General features: G+C 45.8%; 1 protein-coding gene across 1 annotated transcript in view; it reads right to left on the bottom strand.

The window, feature by feature from the left end:
* Nucleotides 1–19587, bottom strand: part of CECR2 (CECR2 histone acetyl-lysine reader) — a gene marked incomplete at both ends in the record, with an annotated part of 96293 nt that overhangs the window by 39111 nt on the left and 37595 nt on the right. Inside the window, one exon of the mRNA XM_081998309.1 lies at nt 5960–6054. Coding sequence (XP_081854435.1) covers nt 5960–6054 — 95 coding nt within the window. The remainder of the gene's footprint in view (nt 1–5959; nt 6055–19587) is intronic.

Below are 19587 nucleotides of genomic sequence, written 5' to 3'. Positions count from 1 at the left end.
AGTAGCACGTACTTTCAGAACGTGCTACCAACTTGCTTTCAAATTCTTCTTTAAAGATTCATTTTATCCATCTGAGAATCAAAGACATTTACTTAGCTTTATTTATACTTGAACTCTATAATTTTATTCCACTGTGCTTCTCATTAATCTCTGAATGACCGTGTTATTTTACTGCTGTAATCTTATCCTTCCTTTCCCAACACCTGCCAGCTGCCTCATTTTCACTTTTTACCCTTTAAAAGGCTCACCTTGCATGGCTTGGCTATTATTATAATAAATATTAATATTAGATTCAAGATGAGCAATGTAGCCACTTCATCTCCCTTGCCCCCTCACGGTATCTCCTGTGCCGATGATACTGGGTCAATTCCAGAGGCCATCCACCAATCTCCATGATGTATGCAAGGCAGGACTTGTTAAAAGTCAGGCTGTAAATAATGCTGATCTTGTTGATATTCACTTGGCAGTCATGAATATGATTCTGAGTTAGTGAGGTGCTTTGTGGCTGGGCCATTGAAACAGTTGTTATAATCAAGGTCATTGGCACAACTGCAAGAGCTGGCTGCTAAAACACTTTCCAAAAGGTGGTGGTCCCCAGGTCTGCTGCGACTGAGCTTAGGCTGCCCCAGATGCTATGGCACAGCCCGAAGTGTTGAATTCATTCAGATTGTCTTAGTACCTTGGCTTAGCCATTCCCACAGCCAGATTCACCACAGTATGCATGACACTGAAAACTTGGCACTGGTTTGCCAGCTATCCCAGTTGACCTGCCACTTTATCCCCTAGACCAGACCAACATACAGCAGTTCTTAAAGGACACTGCTCACGTAGTCACATGCAGAAGGGCAATTTCAAGATGTTAAGCGTTTTATTGAGGTCATTTTTCCCCAAATATGAGACCTGGGGTAACGCCCAAAGTAGCCTGTAAAGACACGGTCCATGCAGAATAGGATGGACAAAAGTGACAAAGCCAAAGGATGAAGTGAAATACTCAAAGCTATTAAACACAGTCCTCAGAAATGGGCATTCTGCCCCGATGGGTTAGAAGATTTCAGATTATCCCGTATCTCTTTCTGATGAAAGCTCAAATAAGTGATTACAGAACAAGCATTAGAAAATAAGCAGAATAGAGGCGGTATTCTTGATTGGCAATTCAACAAGTAGGGAATACAGCTCTTCAGATGCCATACTGGGAGTATTTCTCAATGCCACCACTAAGGATATGAAAGAAATAATTAAGACAGTTGTGGCGGAGGGAAGAGGAGTTAACAAATGTCCTATTATTATTCATATTAGAACAAACCAGGCACAAAGATTCCAAGGTTAGTTTACAGATCCAGAAAGAGCTTAAGGCGGGTGCAAAACAGATGATCCACTTGGGAAGAAAAAATTCCAGTGCATTAAAGGAAGAAACAACAAGATAAAAAAATAATTGATGTTCCTAAGGAAGCAAATGCTGTCTGTGGTGCCACAGAAGTCAATTAGATAGTTTTCAGCTACAGTGATGGACCAACATCCTGGGGTATTAAAAAAAAAAAAAAGAATCTCATGGGCCATAGGCAAGAGCAGAGATATTGGTTTTGCTCTTCCTCACTTTCTGGCACCTTTATCTGTGTTGAAAAAATAAAAAATAAAACATGCTATAAGAAAAAGCAATTAAAATGTTTTTCAAGAGACAATAGCAGCATACAAAATGCCTCTCAACGAGAAACAGGATAAAGTAATTGAAACTTTTTAAGCCATTGCATTAGAAAAATAGCAAAAATGCAGTAACAGAGCAGTGAAGAGTGAGTTTCACCCAAAGAAATGCTGAACAGCAGGAGCTTTTCTGGATTATTTTAGTTGAGCATACACATCCATGTCACACCATCACTTCTTACTTAAAAACAGCTGCAGAAGGCTCCTGCTGCGGCTGCTGCCGTTAGCTGAAGCTCTGATCTTCCTGTCTTGATACAAGTCATCAAGTCGCATTTCCTGCTGGAATTAAAGTGGCAGCCCCTAGGGACTATGCAGCTGCCCAATTTATATCAGAGAAAATCTGAAGCAAGCACAAGTATTTTGTCAAACTGCTCTAACTTTTTTTTTTTTTAAATAAACCCCAAATTCTATTAAGAGTTTTCTCCCTCCACACTTTCTAGGCATTTGCATTTTGAAACAATTAAAAGAAAACAAAGACCTGTGCACAAAAGCTAGAGGCAAGAAAAACGTATGGGTAATCTCACTGGCATCAAACGAAACTGTGCCTATAGCATAAAACTGATCCAAGAGATCAAACAAAAAGCTTCAGAGTTATTATTTACTGCATCGTTAGTTGGTACGGATGGTATATGAATACTATGAAGGGTGTTTACAAAACAACAAAAGCTGCAGATCATGGCACAAACGTATTTTGGGTCTGAGCAAAAAAAGGAGAGCAACAGGGAAACTGTCCCAGCCAAGTGCTCAAACCACCTGGTGCCAGGCAAGAACAGCTACGAGGTCATCGCTAAAGATGCTAGAAGCCAGAAATGCAGACTACTGTCCTTTTTGTTCTGTACTTTTACAGTGCTTAACATGGAAAGAAACAAGTCAGTCAAGAGTGTTCCTAACAGCTATGATAGGTTATGATAAATAGGAGTTTGGAGAAGATCATGTGGCATCCTCCCATTAAGTAGTCTCTGTAGTTAAACACAGATACCCATAACTCAAAGATTAAGTTACCAGATATTCAACACTCCTTAACCGTCAAGCAGGGTAAAAACCAGGCTCTCTCTTGTATGTGATTCTTTTGTTAAAAAAAAGTCTGTCATAAAGAATATCAAAATCAAGGCAAAGTTGCTCTATGTCAAAACCAAGAATCACAGAACCCTACAAAAGTATTCTCTTTTTTTTTTCCCCCAAAGAATTAAAAAGCTAATCAAACTAGAGTATGTTAAATTGTGCATTAGAAAGGCTCTCAGCTACGTTCCACTTCCAAAATTACTTGAGAGCACATTATAATTAGCAAAGGTATGTGACAGTTTTATACCCCTCTATGATGCATGATTAAAGCCAGGCAGCCCAGCTCCGCCGCAAGTTCTGCACGCCGTCAAAACAGATGTGACAAGAACTACAAGCTACTCCCAGACAGACTGTGAGAAAGCATAGGCTGATAATATTCTGGCCATCAAAGAAGTAAGACACGATACAAAACTAATCAAACCTCAAAACTGCTCAGAGAGGTAGGTAAATTGTGTTTTATATGAGGTTATATGAAGCATCTTGTCCTTGAGCTGCAGTGCTCCAGCCCAAGAACAAGGACGAGAACAAGCTCCTACCTTCCCCTCTGAGGTGCAACAGGGAGCAAAGTTTACAGCCTAAAGATTAACAGCTCACAGCCTCTGCACGAGGATGCTGAGCACAAATGACTGGAGAAATCGCTGCTGTTAACGCCACTGCGACGATCTGTAAAACTCCTGATTTTTCCCATGTGAGACAGGTACCTATTATCTGTCCGCAAAAGAAAAATATGGCGTCCTGGTCCACTGTTGAAAAGCCAAATCTAAGCTCCACACAAATTCTGCCTCTTAATATTTGCATGTCTTTGTCTGCTGAGCACTCAAAAAATCAATTAGAGGCTCAACTCCTTACCATTAACTGGGGACAAACTAGGTACAGTAGGGAGCTGCGCATCAGCCAAAGCCTCTAACTCTGGTTAGAGGGAACAAAGGTGTTGGAAATAAGTGTGTAAGGAACAAGGAGAATTTTAGGCTTTAAAAACACACATTCATTTTAGATAAATATTCCATGGCTGGTGTGTAAGCATGAAACAAACAACAAGGCAAGTTTGTTTCTGAGAAGTGTATCCAAGCCATCATTCGTATTCTTGTTTATCTACAGATTTCCATATTTAGACAACTAAATTGCATCTTAATGCTTCTTCCTTTGTGACACCCCTTTGCATACAGCACCTTTCCCTCTGTTTCCAGTCTCCCGCATTGCTTCCTCTGCAGTGCTTCAGAGCCCACCTCCTCAACATGCCAGTGGCTCCAGGCATCTTTCCCGATATATTCCTTCAGCCATTTCCACCACGCTGCTCCTGTTGTGCTCTTTTCCCCATCTCCTCCGCAGAAATTACTTTTCTCATTATTCCGCTGCCCACAAGGTAGTCCCCTTCTACAGGAGGTGCTCTGGAAAGGGTGCAGCCGGTTTGTCCTTCAGGCACCTCATGCCTTCCCCAGCACACCGTTCAGGTGAGGTTTAAGTTCTCACACCTTCGCTACGTGACTTCGCACTCCTCCATTTCTGTGGCACCTCTTGTACATGGACAGACACACAGCAACAGCTACGTAGGAACCTACCTATGCTGCACAGGTACCCTGACTAGGCTGCATAAAGCCACGGTTGGTTTACCAGCTCTTCTTTCTGCGATGACGTTACCTCCTGGCAGCTTCTGCATCTCTGAGTTAACCAAAGCTGTATTTACACAGGCATAAAGTGTGACCTACGTGCGATACTGAATAACTACACATTGCTGAGCTGCCCAGTGCGTCACGTAACTCTGCCTGAGTGTATCTGCACGCGTACGTGTGTAACCTTCCCCAGACGGACAGACAACTTGCTGATGCCTGACTCACACGTGATTCATCCCTGAATTTTGTTAGTTAATACAGCTGAGAAAGGGAAGGCAATTAAACAGTGCAATTGCTAAGTGGACACTCTTAGATCTGGAGAGTTAGGAGAACCTCACAATGTTGAATGCGTGAAATTTATCAAAGATAAATCTTCCACCGTTTCTACAAGGGTAAGCTGGTTAAGGTGGGCAAAACACTTTAAAAACTTTCTGGTGTTTCTGGTATGAAGAAGTAAACTTGCTGCACATTTATAAGCAAGATTATATTGCTCTGTGGCTATTCTGATGAAGGGACGTATACATGATTGCAGTCCCTTTATAATCAAGTTTCTCATCACATCAGTTTCATTCAGAGACAGTATATGCAGTGCAGCTGCCTGGTTCAGATCCCCATACCCACTTATGCTGAATGTCAACCCAGGAGTGCAAAAGAACCTACTTAAGCAGCAGATATATATAAAAAAATAAACTATATAAATTTCATTGAACATAATCAGTTAATTAGAAATACAGCTTTCAACGCAAGCACCTATGGTTATGCCGATGCACCAGCCTAAACCTCTGTGCAAGAGGGGAATCTTAGGGAGCAGGATTGCTTCACACCTCTTCTAAGCAACTGCAAATGTTGCCAAGCTGTCTTCATCTCCGCACTTACGCTTTACTATTAACATGGTTCACAGAAGAACAAATAAAACACAGTGCAACAAGACTTCATTATCTCTGGGAGCGCTTTTCACTGTATGAGTGGTGATCCTCCAAAGTCTGATCTTCTACAGATGTCTCAGTTTGGGAGGCTACTTTGGTGGACACTAACAAAGTGTCTCTGGACATTGAAGCATCAGGAGAATGTGTCAAATCACTTTCCAACATCCTGCAACTAAAGTGATTCCAGTGCTCCTCTTATTTCCAAGAAAATAATTACAATTGTCCCTCTGCAATGGGATCTTCCATGTAAGTGAAGTGGCTGCAGAGCACCAAGTTTTATTCTATACAACACATATAAAATGTTAAAAACATATGTGATGATTTAAGTACTTACTGTGATATCACTAATTTGACCAAACAGAGTGCCGAGCGTAACAAGCAGACGTGAATGTTCACTATATCCTCTAGTGCTAGAGCAGAGCATCAGATTTGCATGGGATCTGAACAAAGAAGTTTGCTCAACAATGGGTCTGTAAAATTAAAACCCTGCAACTCAACCCAAGAATAGCTGGAATTCCCTTCCACTCAGTGAAGCGTCTGGCCTGATTGCTGGTGGCTGCCGATCACTGCCATATCATCACTCCAAAGCCATGAAACATGCCCACAACTGTGTTAATTAGCTCCCCTTGCAAAGCACTTAATCCATAGAGCGAGGTTACTCACGTGATGTCTCTGCGCTGATAGCAACCTTGAAGAAGGCAGGCGATCAGGTCACTGATAAACTCCACATCATCCCTGTGAAGAGCAGCTTCCAGTTCCTAATGAGCAGAAAGGAGAGAGAAAAAAAAAATTCCAACCATCAAACTAACTCCTTAAAATTTACTGCTGGCTGATCAGGACCAAAAAGACCCAAGCAGCCTCAAGTACATGTGCAGCAGCAGAGCATACACTGGGTAAGCTGACCTTCCCCATCGTTAAAAATACCGCTACTACTACCTCTTCGTTGCAAGAGTTTATGGGAAGACCTTGAAAAGCTTTTACCGAATGTCACTCTCCAGTCAGAAGACTAATGCCTTTGTCTGGAAACAGAAAAATAGGGTTCAGTGAGGTTGAGATACTACAGCCTAATAAGAAACCCATGATTTCTCCCATGTTCAGCTGATGGGCAGGAATCAACAGTCTCATTCTCCTGCTTTGCTTTCCACTCGCTAAGGCTGGTGAGTTCATTTAAAAGATGTACTCAGAAAGCGTGGCCCTAAAAGCCACTTATACAGAGAAGCAGCAGTTTCAGATGGATAGCCAGAAATGGCTGAAAGCCAGCAAGCAAATGCCTCAAAGAAAAGCAAGCATTTTGATTATTTAACTTATTTCTCTTTGTTTTGTTGGTTTTTTTTCCTTCCCTCTCCAGTAAGACAGAAAGAAGGGATGGAGGCATGTCAGACCTCATGACCCAAAATATCAACCCTTGATGGAGGGGTGGAGAGTATCATGGCTTAGTTCAGCACGATGGAGTTCACGTAAAAGTGTGATGCAGGAACTGATCCACAAAAAGGATACACTTCTGAAACGTAGTTATTACAAATTTTGCACATGTTGTGAGAAGTATGTTTTTCAGTTAGCAATTTCAAGCTTTGTTTTCAAAATATTACTAGGTTAACTACAGTTTTATTTATATGCCAGAAAATCATTCACAGTAAGAAAAATCCACTTCTTATAAGACTTATCATCAGTATTATAGAGCACTTACTAAGATTTAATATAGATAAACAACGTCGGCATAAGAAGCTATTCTTTTTGGGTTTCAGAGTAAATAATGGATTGAATACAAATTCCTACTTGAATGTTACTCAACAGACTGTTACACAAATGGCTAAGCTAATGGCTACAGAATAAAGGTTAATGGCCAGAGAATAAAGGATAAACGTTTTGGCACTTACCCAATAAAGAAGAGAAAGTGCTTTTTTATTAGACCACAGTAACTGCGGTAATAAAATTATTGATAACAGATTGCAGATTAAATGCCGCTTGTAGTTTTTTATTGGAAATGTATTAATGGCATATTTTCATTATCAACACTGCTCTTATTTACTTCGTGTGCCACATCCAAAGTGCTTCATGAGCAAAAGCCTGACACCTGCCCTGTGAAGAATGTATTAAAGGCATCTATTATTTGTGGAAACTCGAGGCAAGGAAAGGGCAGTGGGAAGCCAAAGCTTGACATAGCATCCCCGATGCAGAGCTAGGAAAGTCCTGAGAGTCTCTGTTCTGGCCTCTAGACGACTACCCTGCTTACTGACAAGTTAATACGAAAACTGCAGTTGCTGCTTGCCATCCTTTGGAGAGAGTGATATTATTGTTGTATAAATAGTAATCACGCTATATAAATAGCAATTACCCAGTGAATTCACTTGGTAAGCACTTAGTATTTCGGAGATGTTCACTTATTTTATTTGTAAATTACTTCAGTGGGCATCTGCCTTCTAACAAAATATACCTGGGGGGGACAGGACCAAAGTATGCGATGTGCTAAAACATCCCAGGTGTGTTACCACAGTAAACTTGCAGGTTGTGAAAAATGACATATTAGGACCCAGAATAAAGGGTGGAGGGAAAGTAAGTCTCCAGGATGCTCTCCCCATTCAGCCTCTCCCTCATCCACATAGACTTGTGCACTGAAGCTGTCAGTCAGCAGCCTGCCTCTGCTAGGATGCGACAGCCTTTTGTATGGAGGAATATTTAAATTGCTTCCCGTGAGCCTTTTCAGCCTGCTGTTTGACTAACACTCCTTAGGCAGTGGCCACAACCGGCTCAGATAGCCCCTATCTGCAGCCATTGTTTTCCAGGCCCGGGAGTGACCTTTACATTTTCGGAGCCGGCGGGTCACCCCAGGAGCTGGGGGGCATTCCTCGGGCACTGGGCAAGGTGCTGTCTCCTGGGCAGGGACCCACCAGTCTTCCCAAAAGCAGCTGGATGGGTAGTTTCCCCTCTCTCTTGCTGCCTCCTCTCTCCCAGACCGGTGTTCCTCGTCCTTGCCTTCACAGCAGGCGCAGCAGCGATTTGGGTACCCGACCCGGCCGCAGATGGATCTCGCAGCCACTGGCTAACAGAGGCACTGGGCACGTGGACCGACGTGGGGCTGGGTACAGAGTCCCGGTGCCACACTGGGTTAAGGGCCTCGGGTGCAAGTCAGGATTAATCAGCACACACATAGCACGGGGCTAACGAAGGTCCATCATTAGCTGTCAGTGCCTTTGTAGAAAGGCGCTTGCACCGCGCTCCCCCATGCTATGGGTGCTGCCCGTAGCCCGCTCTGGTCCCTACTGCCAGTCGCACCCAGTGCCAGCGGGTTATGGTAAAGGCACAGTCCAAGTATTACTGTGATTTTTTTGTCTTGGAAAAAAGATACTGACGTTGTCCTGTAAAGTTTTGGTCTACTTTTTTTTCTGTCGCTGCTTATGATACGGCAAGAGCAGCGAGAGGCGCTTTCATTTCCCAGGGCTGGGTCTATTTGCCCTGTTTAACTGAATGTCACATTTTCCTATCCCACTGGATTCTCCACCTTTCTGCCCCAAAACACCTAAATCCAGGACTTTTGCCACGTGGCCAGGGTGCTGTGGGAACACCAGGGACCGGGAGGACGCGATGCAAACCTTAACGTCTCAGGACCACAAATGGAGAGTTAGGATCCCCAGGGCTTTTCACCTAATGCTTCAGCCCACACCTTGCAGGAGAAGGAATAAACCTTGTTTTTCCAGCTCTCCCCTCCAACAAGGGACAGCCGGCAAAGCGGCACAGTGCTTCAGCGGCGTGTCTGAGCGGAGGCGGCCAAAGCGATGCCAGGGACTCCCAGGAGAAAGAGGCCACCAAAACCTCCCCGGTCCCGAGGGCAAAGCCTGCCCCAGGCACCCGGCCCCACACTCCTCCCGTCTGGCCAGGACGAGGGGCCTGGCCAGGGCGAGGGGCGAGTGGCTGGGCTTCCTCCCCGCCACCACCCCCCCCCCGCGCCTCCAACCCTTTTGTTTTTCCCCTTTTCTGTTTGAGCACTGAGCTGTGAGCACAGAAATCTGAACCTTGCCAAAACGCTTTGGGGACGGCACAGAAAGGAAACAGAAGAGGCAGCAAATCAGCAGAGGAAAGGGAGACACACACACACACGCGCGCGCACACACACACACGCATCTCCTCCTCTAGCGGGAGAGCGCAACAGACAGGCGAAAAGCAGGATTCTCCCCCTCTCCAGCTGGCGTCACACCTCATTAGGGAAAAGCCTGTTTAACATCTATCCCTCCCCCCAGCCCGGGACTAAATCCCCCCTGAGTCCGGCAAGGGCTGTCGGGAAGCGGCGGCCGCCGGGGCGAGGGTGGCCACCTCGCCCAGGAGGAGCGCTGGCCCAACGTGGGGTTAGCCGGGGTGGGCGAGAGGGCACCAGCCTCTGGCAGGGGTGGGCTGGGAGAGCCGGGCCCGCTGCCCCATGCTGGGCCCGCCGCCCCGTGCCGGGCCCGCCGGCAGGCATGGCTAACCCCGCCGGTGTGCCGCTGGCCAAGGGTCGAGTCGGAAACAAACGCTGCTCCCCCAGAGCTGCTGTGAGCGTGCGTTACACCCCGACATCACCCGCGTTTCGATGCAATTACTACTTCGGCCTGCCCTTGACAGTGCGCGAGCGCCGCGGCCTCCGGACGCCCGGTGACCCAAGCCCCACGCTGCCCAAAGGAACGCCACCCCTCCGTATCTGCCCAGATGTTTGAGGGGACAGACGGTCGACTTCGAGTAAACAAATGACTCCACAACCCTGACAGCTGTGACACCACTGTCACCAAGGCCAGCGCAGAGGTGACGGCGGGGCTGCTGCATGCGCTGGCTTTTTGAACCATGGGAAGCAGCTGGGCAGCTCCTAGCAAGCTGTCCGCTTGGAGGGAGGCATCACAAAGTCTGGGGCCCTCGTTTCAGCACAGACTCCTCCAAAACCGCAGGGAAGCCCGGCACGTGCAGAAGCCCGGCGTGAGCAGGCTGAATGTTGAAGTGCAGGACTACAGTTTAAAGGCTTCCTCTGTGCTGGAGCTGAATCATCTATAACCCAATCTGATGGACATAACCAGTTTAAGCATAGCTAAGCCTTGTCCAAGTTAGCCATCAGTTTAAAACCCCCAATCCCTCCAGCTCTATTTCCATACCGCTGCCGTTATCAGCTTTCCATTGCAATGCTCCCAAGTGACTCAACAGGCTTTTGCAGAGGCTTTAGGAGATCACTGAAAGCTACCAGCGGGCCGTGCTGAGCCAGCCTCAACCCATGCGCTGAAATTTCAACACCGTCACTCAACCGAGTCAGGATATTCTTTTCCTCTCGCAGATAATTAATGACAACAGGTACCTGGGCAAGACTCACGCAAAAAGAATGCAAGAGTCTGGCAAATTCACGCAAAAAAGTACAATTACTGAGATTGGGCAGGAAGATGGGAAGTCAACTGCAGGTCTGAAATGCTTCCAACAAGCACCGTTTATCCCTGTGTTGCGTGAAGCCGGTGTGTGTGCTTCGCATCTCTGGCTAGGAGCTCCTGCTGTCCTCCCCACCACAGAGCCACCCGTCGAGGAGGACACAGGGACGTGGGGAGGGACCACTGCTCCCCCCAACACGTCCCAGAGAAGAAAGCGCAGCACCCTCCTTTCGACCGCGGAGCACACCCGGCCAATTCACCCAAAGCTGCAGCAGAAGGCCAATGCAATAAATAGCGGGACACGGTCCCAGAGCTGAGGTGACAGGATCCAGCTATACCACAAGCCAGTGGCTCTGCCAACCCCCACAACTTTGCTTGTTGGTCTGTCGGTGCGCTCAACACTAAGGACATACTCAGCACGCCTGAAAAAAACATGCCCCCACCTAGCAGCCAGCCTGCTTTCTGCAGCCCCGTGCCATGCTCTCCCTGCTTGCGATTCCTGCCGTCATATGGGTATAGTTTTCAAAATATGAAACCTCCTGAGAGTGCCCCTTTCTGTACGACCAGCCAGGAGGGCGTTGCGGGGAGTCAGGGGTGTGCCTAGGGCCACAACACCTTAGAAGTGCAAACAGCAGTGGGTTTAGATAGCTGCCATCAAGTCCGAAAGAAGTTAGGGCTCCTGATCCTGATGGAGTCTCCCAGCCACGTTATCTTAATTTTAAGCGGCCAGTTGGAGACGTCACCCGTCACCCAAGTCTGCAGCTGGACACGCCTCTCCCAGCTTCCCCACAGTCCTGCAGGAGCCTGCAAGCTGCCCTCTCTCTATGTGATGCTCAGCGCTTCCTGAGCCAAAAGGGCCTCCGACTTCTCCACTCCACCTTTCCACCGCAGGGAGAGTGGGAGCTGGATGCCCTCCTTGTGCCCCTGGCAGCGGGGACCAAGTCAGAAGCTCTCCTCAAGGAAACGTCATCATCTTCACCTCGCCCTCTGAGGACCACAAGCTCAGGGGAGCAAAGCTGGGCTTCTACAGTAGCTTTGGGGATGCCAGGCAGAGGGGTTTGACTGCTGCCGCAGCGGTCCTGGCTCTTCTATGAGCCGTCAGACTGATGTGTGTGGGGACAAGGGATGATGAGGAAACATCTGAGGGAGGAGAAAAGCCACCCTGTCAGAAGAAGACTATCATTTGGGGAAGGGGGGAAAAAAGCAGGAGCAGCAAAGGTATTCCCTTTTCCCATTTCTTCAGGTCCTCCTGTAATGTCAGTGCCTTCTGAGATGTCTACCTCCCTCAACTTTCTGTGAGGAGACTTTGAAGGCTATTTCAAGCACGTTGTAAATAGGGGCATAATGTTACTCCAGGGCTAAGCAGAGGTGTGAGATGACAGCTTTGTATGAGCGAGATGGTTATAAACAGAAAGCCAGGGAGAATTTGTCGTATTGCCTCCACATTACAGTTGTTTGCAAAGAACAAATCCTACGTGCTCCCCCCCGGTGCCGGCAGCGCGATGGCTAACCTCAGCCATCTTCTCCTCCAGCAGCTCCCTTCAGCTACGAAAGTGGATGAACAAACCTTGAATTCTGCTTAGTTCAGCCCAAGTAGGTTTGAAATGCAAACTCCTTCCGATGCCGATGGACATTTTTGGTCAGGCTAGAATTTTCTAGACTTGGTTTATAGGTGTACTCCAGTTTTGTCCTCCTTTAGCCTCTCTGTCAGGATGCTTAAAAATCTGAGACCACCATCCTACCTACCTACCACCTATCCCACTCATCAGAGCAGTTGTGGCTTCTTCTTCTCCATCAATGTTAACCTGCTGCCTCATCTCTCCTTTGGGACAGGGACCCTCCCCTGTTTGCACAGCATGCCGCTGCTTGCTCTCCAGCTGGAATTTTTTCACCGCTGTGTAATACAAACAAATAACGAGCAGCTCACGCTGGGTGGCTGAACTGTACTGAAGAGGGATTTCAGACTGATCAATCCAGTCTCCCTCATGCACCATAGCAGCATATCGGTGCTAATAAAGCTTTCCTCTCCTCCTAGCTCATCCTGCCCACAGTGCAAGCGATTTGGGGAAAAAAAACTACATTCGTCATGAAGTTTATGCATTGGCAGCACCTAAAAGATGTAAAACTGCTGCTCATTCCATTTCTTCTCCCTGCAAAGTACCTTTTCAGATGGACAGGGTACATCAGAAGCTCCGAAGTAACAAGCAATTAGTTTCTGTTTAATAGTTAGACATTCGTACTTTATGCCTCTAGAGCAGCTTTCATCCTAGAGCATCAAAGCATTTCAAGAACACTCAGGAAAGTCTCGCAGCACCTGTGAAGGAAGGAGAAGTGCATACCCACATGCAGAGAGCAATTTTACAAATGGAGAAACTAACACAAGCCCCAGCAACCCTAGCAGGGGCAACACTTCACTCCAGTGGCGAGGCCAAGAGAGAACCCATAAGGCTTGACACTCGATGCCACTGCCATTGTCTTTCTTTTTCAGCAGTTTTATTAGCAGCCAATACATTCGGTGATCCTGCTATTTCCCTCCAAAGGATCATTCCTCCCTTTCAAAATAATCCCCTCTTCCTTCAGAGCAGATAATCTACACCATTTACCATAAGCCAGTTATGCTGGCTGAGGGGCAAGCATCACACTGGGCACTTTACGTAGGAGAGAAACAGAAATTCCAGGCTCAGCAGAACTGATGGTCTCCAGCTTGTGGTTTGCAGACCTCTTGCAGACCCTGTGGAAGACTTCCAAGAGGTCTGCGAAGGGCAATTAAGAAAAGCAAGCTTAACACCAGTCTGCTTAAATTTCTAATCAGGGGTCTGTGTCTTTACAGGAAAAGCATTGGGGTCGCGCCCTTAAAGGAAAAAAAAAAAAACCCCACAACCAAAAAAAACCAACCAAAAAAATCCCACACCAAACCTAAACCAAAACACCCCCACACACTGGCTGACCACTATTGCCCAAGCCACAAGTTCAACTCCTCTAGCTGAAAATAACCTCCAAGCACAATGGTATGAGAGGAAACAAAGTCTGCCTGAATTGCATCCTGTTTGCCTCACCCTCTGAAAGATATCATTTATTATTGCCTAGAAAGGGTTTCTCCTGGTAGGTGTGCTTGTATCAAGTGTCAGATGTATTCAGATTGTTAAACTACTTGTAGATTGTGCTGGTTTAGGCTTTTGGGTTTTTTTACTGTCTGTTTACTGTTTGTTACTGTCTGAGGAAAGTGGTGAGCAGACAGCTTGGGATTGGGACCGTCCTGAAGCTAACCCATAATACCATATAGGTTATATATTGTTAAGCTCTCACAGTCCCATGCTAATAGTACCTTGCTGGTAAAAACAAACCAAAACAACCCCAAAGTCTCTCTCTCTACAAATGCCAGATTTAGCAGTCCCGTTTACTGGCTGTGTACTACCTGCGGCTAAAGACTAAAAATTTCAGCAACTGTTTTACATAGCACTTTGGGTAAGCGCAGGCACTTCAGTGGGCAACAGCATTGGCACAGCTCTACCTGTTCTTGACACTGTTTCTGGAAACAACATCACCAGCTTAACTATGGTCTCTCCCCAGAGAATTCAGCTGCATGATAAATAAAGAACAGCTGATCCCGCCGTGTCACCATCTCCTGCGGTAAGAGGCTTCCTGGGTACCTAGTGGGAGTTCTGCTAAGCTTTTAAGCCCATTGGCAACGTGGGGAACAGTCTGTAGCTCCAAAGCCAAGAGGCTCGAAGTAATAATCCGATTTCAAAGCTCCTCCTCCTCTCCAGCCAAAGGCAGCAAGGGAAGATGAGATCAGACTGTAGATGCTCTTCATTTTAGGTCTGGCCATTGCGCTCATCTGCTCAGCATGAGCACAGGGGAGGGAAAGGATGAGCGCCAAAATCTGGAATGGATTGCTTAGCTTAAGTTTCTGCAAAGATTTCAAGACTTACTGTGAAAATAATTTTTTTAAGGGGATTTTTGCTGCTCTCCATATAGCCAGACTGGCTCATCTAAGCCAACGTCCACTTTTCTAGTTCATGCCGAGCGGCCAAAACTCCTGGGGGATTTACTCCCTGCCATCACACACTGCTGAGGCACCATGGCATTTCCAGCTATTCAGCTGGCTTGCGCTCGCGCCACGAAACCTCTCCTGTAACGCAGCGGTGCTCCAGCCTCTACATCGCTCCCCCCCTCCAGCACGTTATTAGCTGCCAGTTGATAAGCAAGTCATGAAAAAAACTGTCTTCATGGGCTTCAAAATAAACAGAAAGCCCAGATCACCCCTTAAGGGCTCAGGTGATTCCCTTACATCCCTTTTGCCCCTCTAACGAAAACGACGGCCTGGCTTTTGAACATAGGAAAAAAGGTCCCTGCTCACCCTTGCCTGAAAAAGAGGGATGAAACGGTAAAATGCATTAAGATAAAAAAAGGCTGTCAAGCCTTGCTTTCCCCTTTAATCTGATCTCCCGGGCCAGCCATTCTTCTGCTTCCCCTTCGGATGCTGTGCGGAGCACAGCCCAGAGCGTACCCACCACAAACAAACCCTGGCTGGCGACTCAGCGGGGAGATCAGCCTTAAAGCGCTATCGGCACTAAAAACTCTTCCTCCTCGCTCGGGGTCAGACAAAAGAAAAGCCGCCGAGAGGGCCTGCAGCCACACACAGGTACCCCACTGGTTTCTACCACTGCGCATGGCCAAGATGGAAGGTGAATTCCACCGCAGTGCTACGCTGAAATCCAGATTCCAGCATTTTTTACTATTAATTTAGCAAAGAAAAATTTGCAAAAGTATGAAATAGCTGCCTAACAATATCAGCCCTGATGATGCAGGCAGCCAGCTGCTCGGTCGTGTGGACTGCCTGTTTGCAACAGGCTTAGTCTCAAGTCTAAGAATAAGTTTTAAAAACATGCATCTACTCCACAACATAACGGTTTGTGGAACCATAACTAATAAGTCTCTTTTGTACTCTTAGATAACTGTCTGCACTATTCTGGATAGCCAAAAGCATCACCTTGCTTATCTGTCAGATTCTCCGAGGCCGTTTCAAGCTTAAACAGTCCAGACATACTTCAATATAAAAATTAACGGCTTTTATACAATGTTTATTTTTATAAGAATCACAGATGCTACCACCCTAATGAGAGATATATGCACTAAGGGATAGGCTTATCATAGGAAATGGTGTTTCAAGCCTGTCGAATATTCTAATGTGAGTCACAGTTCCTTACACTCCTGGCTTCATAGCACATGTCACCGCAGGGTCCAATGTCAAAATAAATACAAGATGTTAACTTAACTCTCCCAGTACTCATACCCTACCTTCAGCCCTGTCCAAAAAAAAATCTGTATTTCATCGGCTCAGAGCCTCCACTCGCAGTGACCCAGCTCTCTAGCACGCCTTCCCCGGCCAGCCTCTGTGCTTCCTCAGCTGTCCTGCTGAACACGTAAGACCTGCCCTGCTCTGCTGAGCTGTCATCTTCCACAGGATGCTAGTAAAAACCCAGAGAGGACCCAAGGAGGTTGCCTGGTGACCGAGGCGGCTGCTCTTGGGGCTGGGAGCAGCCGGGAGACGAGCCAGGAGCCCCACGGGAATCCCCGTCCCCTCCCCGCAGCTAGGGAAGGACAGAAGGGAGAAGGGTCTGCTCAGAAAAACAAAAGCAAAAAGCTGGCAGTCCCAGGGGTTTTAGGCTGAGTAAAGTGTAAAATCTCAGGAGGTGCTTCCTGCGACATATTGCGAGTAACTTGGCATTTGCACAAGTGTCACCGGTGCAACTGTCCTGACCCCTTGGCCAGAGGTGGCCATGAACCACCACCGCCACCCGCGTCTGGAAGGAGCTCAGCTCACGTGTACGTTTGCCAAGGGAAGCGATACAAAGCCCTTTGTGTGCTTAGGAGACGGACGCTCCACGTTTTACTCCACATCTGGCAGTGCTGCTCCATAAAAGAGGTGATGGAGTGCTTGTAGCTCTCCTTCCAGCGTACAGGATGAATATCTTCTTCAACACATACGCCATACAGGAATTCTTCTCTAGGTTAATTTAATGTCGTCTTTATAGCCAGTAAATTTGCAGACTGCTGCAAACACTTAACTATTATTGTGTAACTAGCCATATCTGCCAGAAACAGCAAATTATTATTAATGTTAATTACTATTATGATGTTGTTCATAAATATTTATGCTAACTACTCTCTTAAAACACATATTATAAGCAGCACCGTAATTTGAGAGAAGGGCAGTAAACTTTCTCCCAGACACAGAGGAAACCAGGTCTATTGCTGTAACACTTATTCTACAGACATTAGCTGGATAGCTTTTTCTCCTAAATTACTTCCTGCCATCCAGAATACGAAAAAAAGAAAAAACAAACCCAAACTTGTATCATTACATTTTAAAAAACAAAACAAAGGTCTGTTACGTCTTGTAAACTGTAATAGCCAGCTTTGTTTCTGCAATTCAGTGCAGAAGTGATGAGACTGGATTATCCAAAGATCCGCACAAAACGCTTTGGTTGGATGAAATGGCTGATCTGCCTGAAGTGGGGGGGAAAAAATACAGTAACAGATAATTATATAACCAGCTTGTAAAAGTGTTATTAGTAGAGCATGGGATCAGGAAAGCCCTGGCTTTTATTCTCACTTCATGCATTCAGTGATGAGAGCTAAATCTCTGTTTCTCTCTCCTCCCCCACACAAAAGTTAGATAATCTTTAGCCAACCCTGTAAAACACTTGCAATCTTTGAGTAAAAGCAAGGCTGAGGTTAATGTACTGCTACTTCTCTAACATGCTATGTTCTACCTTGATAACAGAAGAAAACTGGAAAAAAAAAATCCTCTGCTGTTCTGATAAGGTAGCTCGAGGACTCAGGGGTAAACTCTGAAGTTCAGCATTTTAGTTTGAAAGGACATTTCCAATCATTGGCTACTGGAACTCGGATCTTCAGATCTTGACTAAGTGATAAAATGCAATAAAAAAGAGCTTTGCCAGAAGGTATCTCTTTCCTTCAAAGGAGGAATGGGAACATTAGCCATTCCGTACATTAACTAAGCATAGCAAAAAAACCACACGTGGACATTGTTCTCAGTTATCCACAACTGGATGTCTCTGGAAATCTTTCCTCAGGAGTACAGTTTTGCTCCTCCTTTCTCAGGAACGACAGAGGCGAATCCAAGCAGGAGAAAAATTAAACTGGTGGCAACGGACCTTGAAGGTCTGACAATGACCTGCAGCGCTAAGGTCTTCAAAACCGCTTTCATTTGCCAGAACATAAATTAAATTCCTCACTAGGTATGGCACTGGGGTTAATGGGAGCTTTATAAAGCCTTCTTTGAACATACAGATTATCCTTTTCAAAAAAGACTAATCTTGTGGTTTAAAGTACAGTACTGGGAGCCAGGAAACCTATTCCCAGCTCTGTCAGGCTGGGTGACTTCAGGCAACCCGCTTGACTATTCTCTGCACTTTTTCAATACACACAAAATAGAGACAAACACCTAAATCTCCCATGAGGCTTAATATTTGTGAGACAACGAGAACCAGCTTAACTATTCACAGATCCCTTGAAGCAGAAGAGGATGGCAGACCCTCTTATACGCAGGCTTGCTCAATCCTCTCCAAACAGTAAGTCCGACAGATAGCAGCAAGGACACCTGCACCAGGCATTTCATACAGGCAAGAATCCTGAATTACAACATTACCAATTACATTTTTTTCCAGCAGGGAAGGAAATGTCTCATCCTGTCCAGCATTTCTGCCCAAAGGAGGTGCTCAAAAGGAACAAAACTGAGGAACTAAGAAAAATTCAAGTTTAGGGAAAGCCATGCTGGCTAGGCAACTCTCAAAGAACAGCTTTCCTCTGCAGGACCAGATTTTGCTGCAAGAATGTTAAGAACAACTTAAAGACCACAAAATAAATTAAATATAAAAAATAATCAAGCATTTCAAAGGTAAAATACATAAAACTACCAAAAGTACAAGATGACACAGAACATCCAGCACTGGGAACAAGAATTACTGTTTTCCTTCCAAGAACAAAGTCATCCTAGACATCTCCACTGTGACAAGCAACACCGACTTAAGAGTGAGTGTCCTCTCAGAACATACCTGCCATTCCTCACAAACTGTCATAGTTACATACTCTTCATACTTTGGTTTCCATATATTAATCTCCTGCAAACTTTTAAATGAGTATAAAACATCATAATCCATGATTTCCAAAGCCCCTTAAAAGAGGGCATGCAGAGCCTTATTTGTGCTATGTACTACAACATTTCAAAGACACATCTTTCAAGGCTGAGGCATGGCTCTTTTCTGCACACCCCAACATTTTGATCGATGCATTCACATGCTGCTACTGTTTAAAAACATACTTGCCCATGAGCACAGGTGACTGACCTGGTCACTCCCAGAGAACTCAGTCCCACCAAGTTGATGAGTGGTAACATTTCCTGTGACTCAGTCTCACCAATAAACCTTTAGCAAGAAGAGCTCCAAAGACTGTTTCCCAACTCATTCCCTTCTAGCATGCAGAAATCTCAGGAAGTCATTTTAACTCAATAACCTCCATGCCACTTCCACCCAGTAGAAACAGAAGAAAAAGCAAGCAAACAAAAAGAATCACATCCTACTCCGCAGACTATGAAATTCGCTTATTCCAGGGTTTCTCACACAGAAGAAAGTTATCCAACCACAACAACGTAATGGCACTTCCTTTTCCTCCAAAATAAGTTTTTTGTTGAAAAAATTCCACCTATGCATTTTCTGTGGGCAGCCTCAGTCAACGCAGGAGCACATCCACAGCCAGCAATCAAGGAACAGCATGCAGGACTACCTTTGTATTGATTTCTACCTGGGGTGTAAAGTTAGGAACTTGCTTTTTTCCACCCATCTGTCCATTGATCTGAGAAGGAAGAAAAAAATCCAAAAAATCCCAGACTCA

The sequence above is a fragment of the Phaethon aethereus genome (genome assembly GCF_964289735.1).
Source record: "Phaethon aethereus genome assembly, chromosome: 1".
Taxonomy (NCBI): domain Eukaryota; kingdom Metazoa; phylum Chordata; class Aves; order Phaethontiformes; family Phaethontidae; genus Phaethon; species Phaethon aethereus.
The sequence above is the reverse complement of the archived record's forward strand: the minus strand, read 5'-3'. Positions and strand labels throughout refer to the sequence as shown.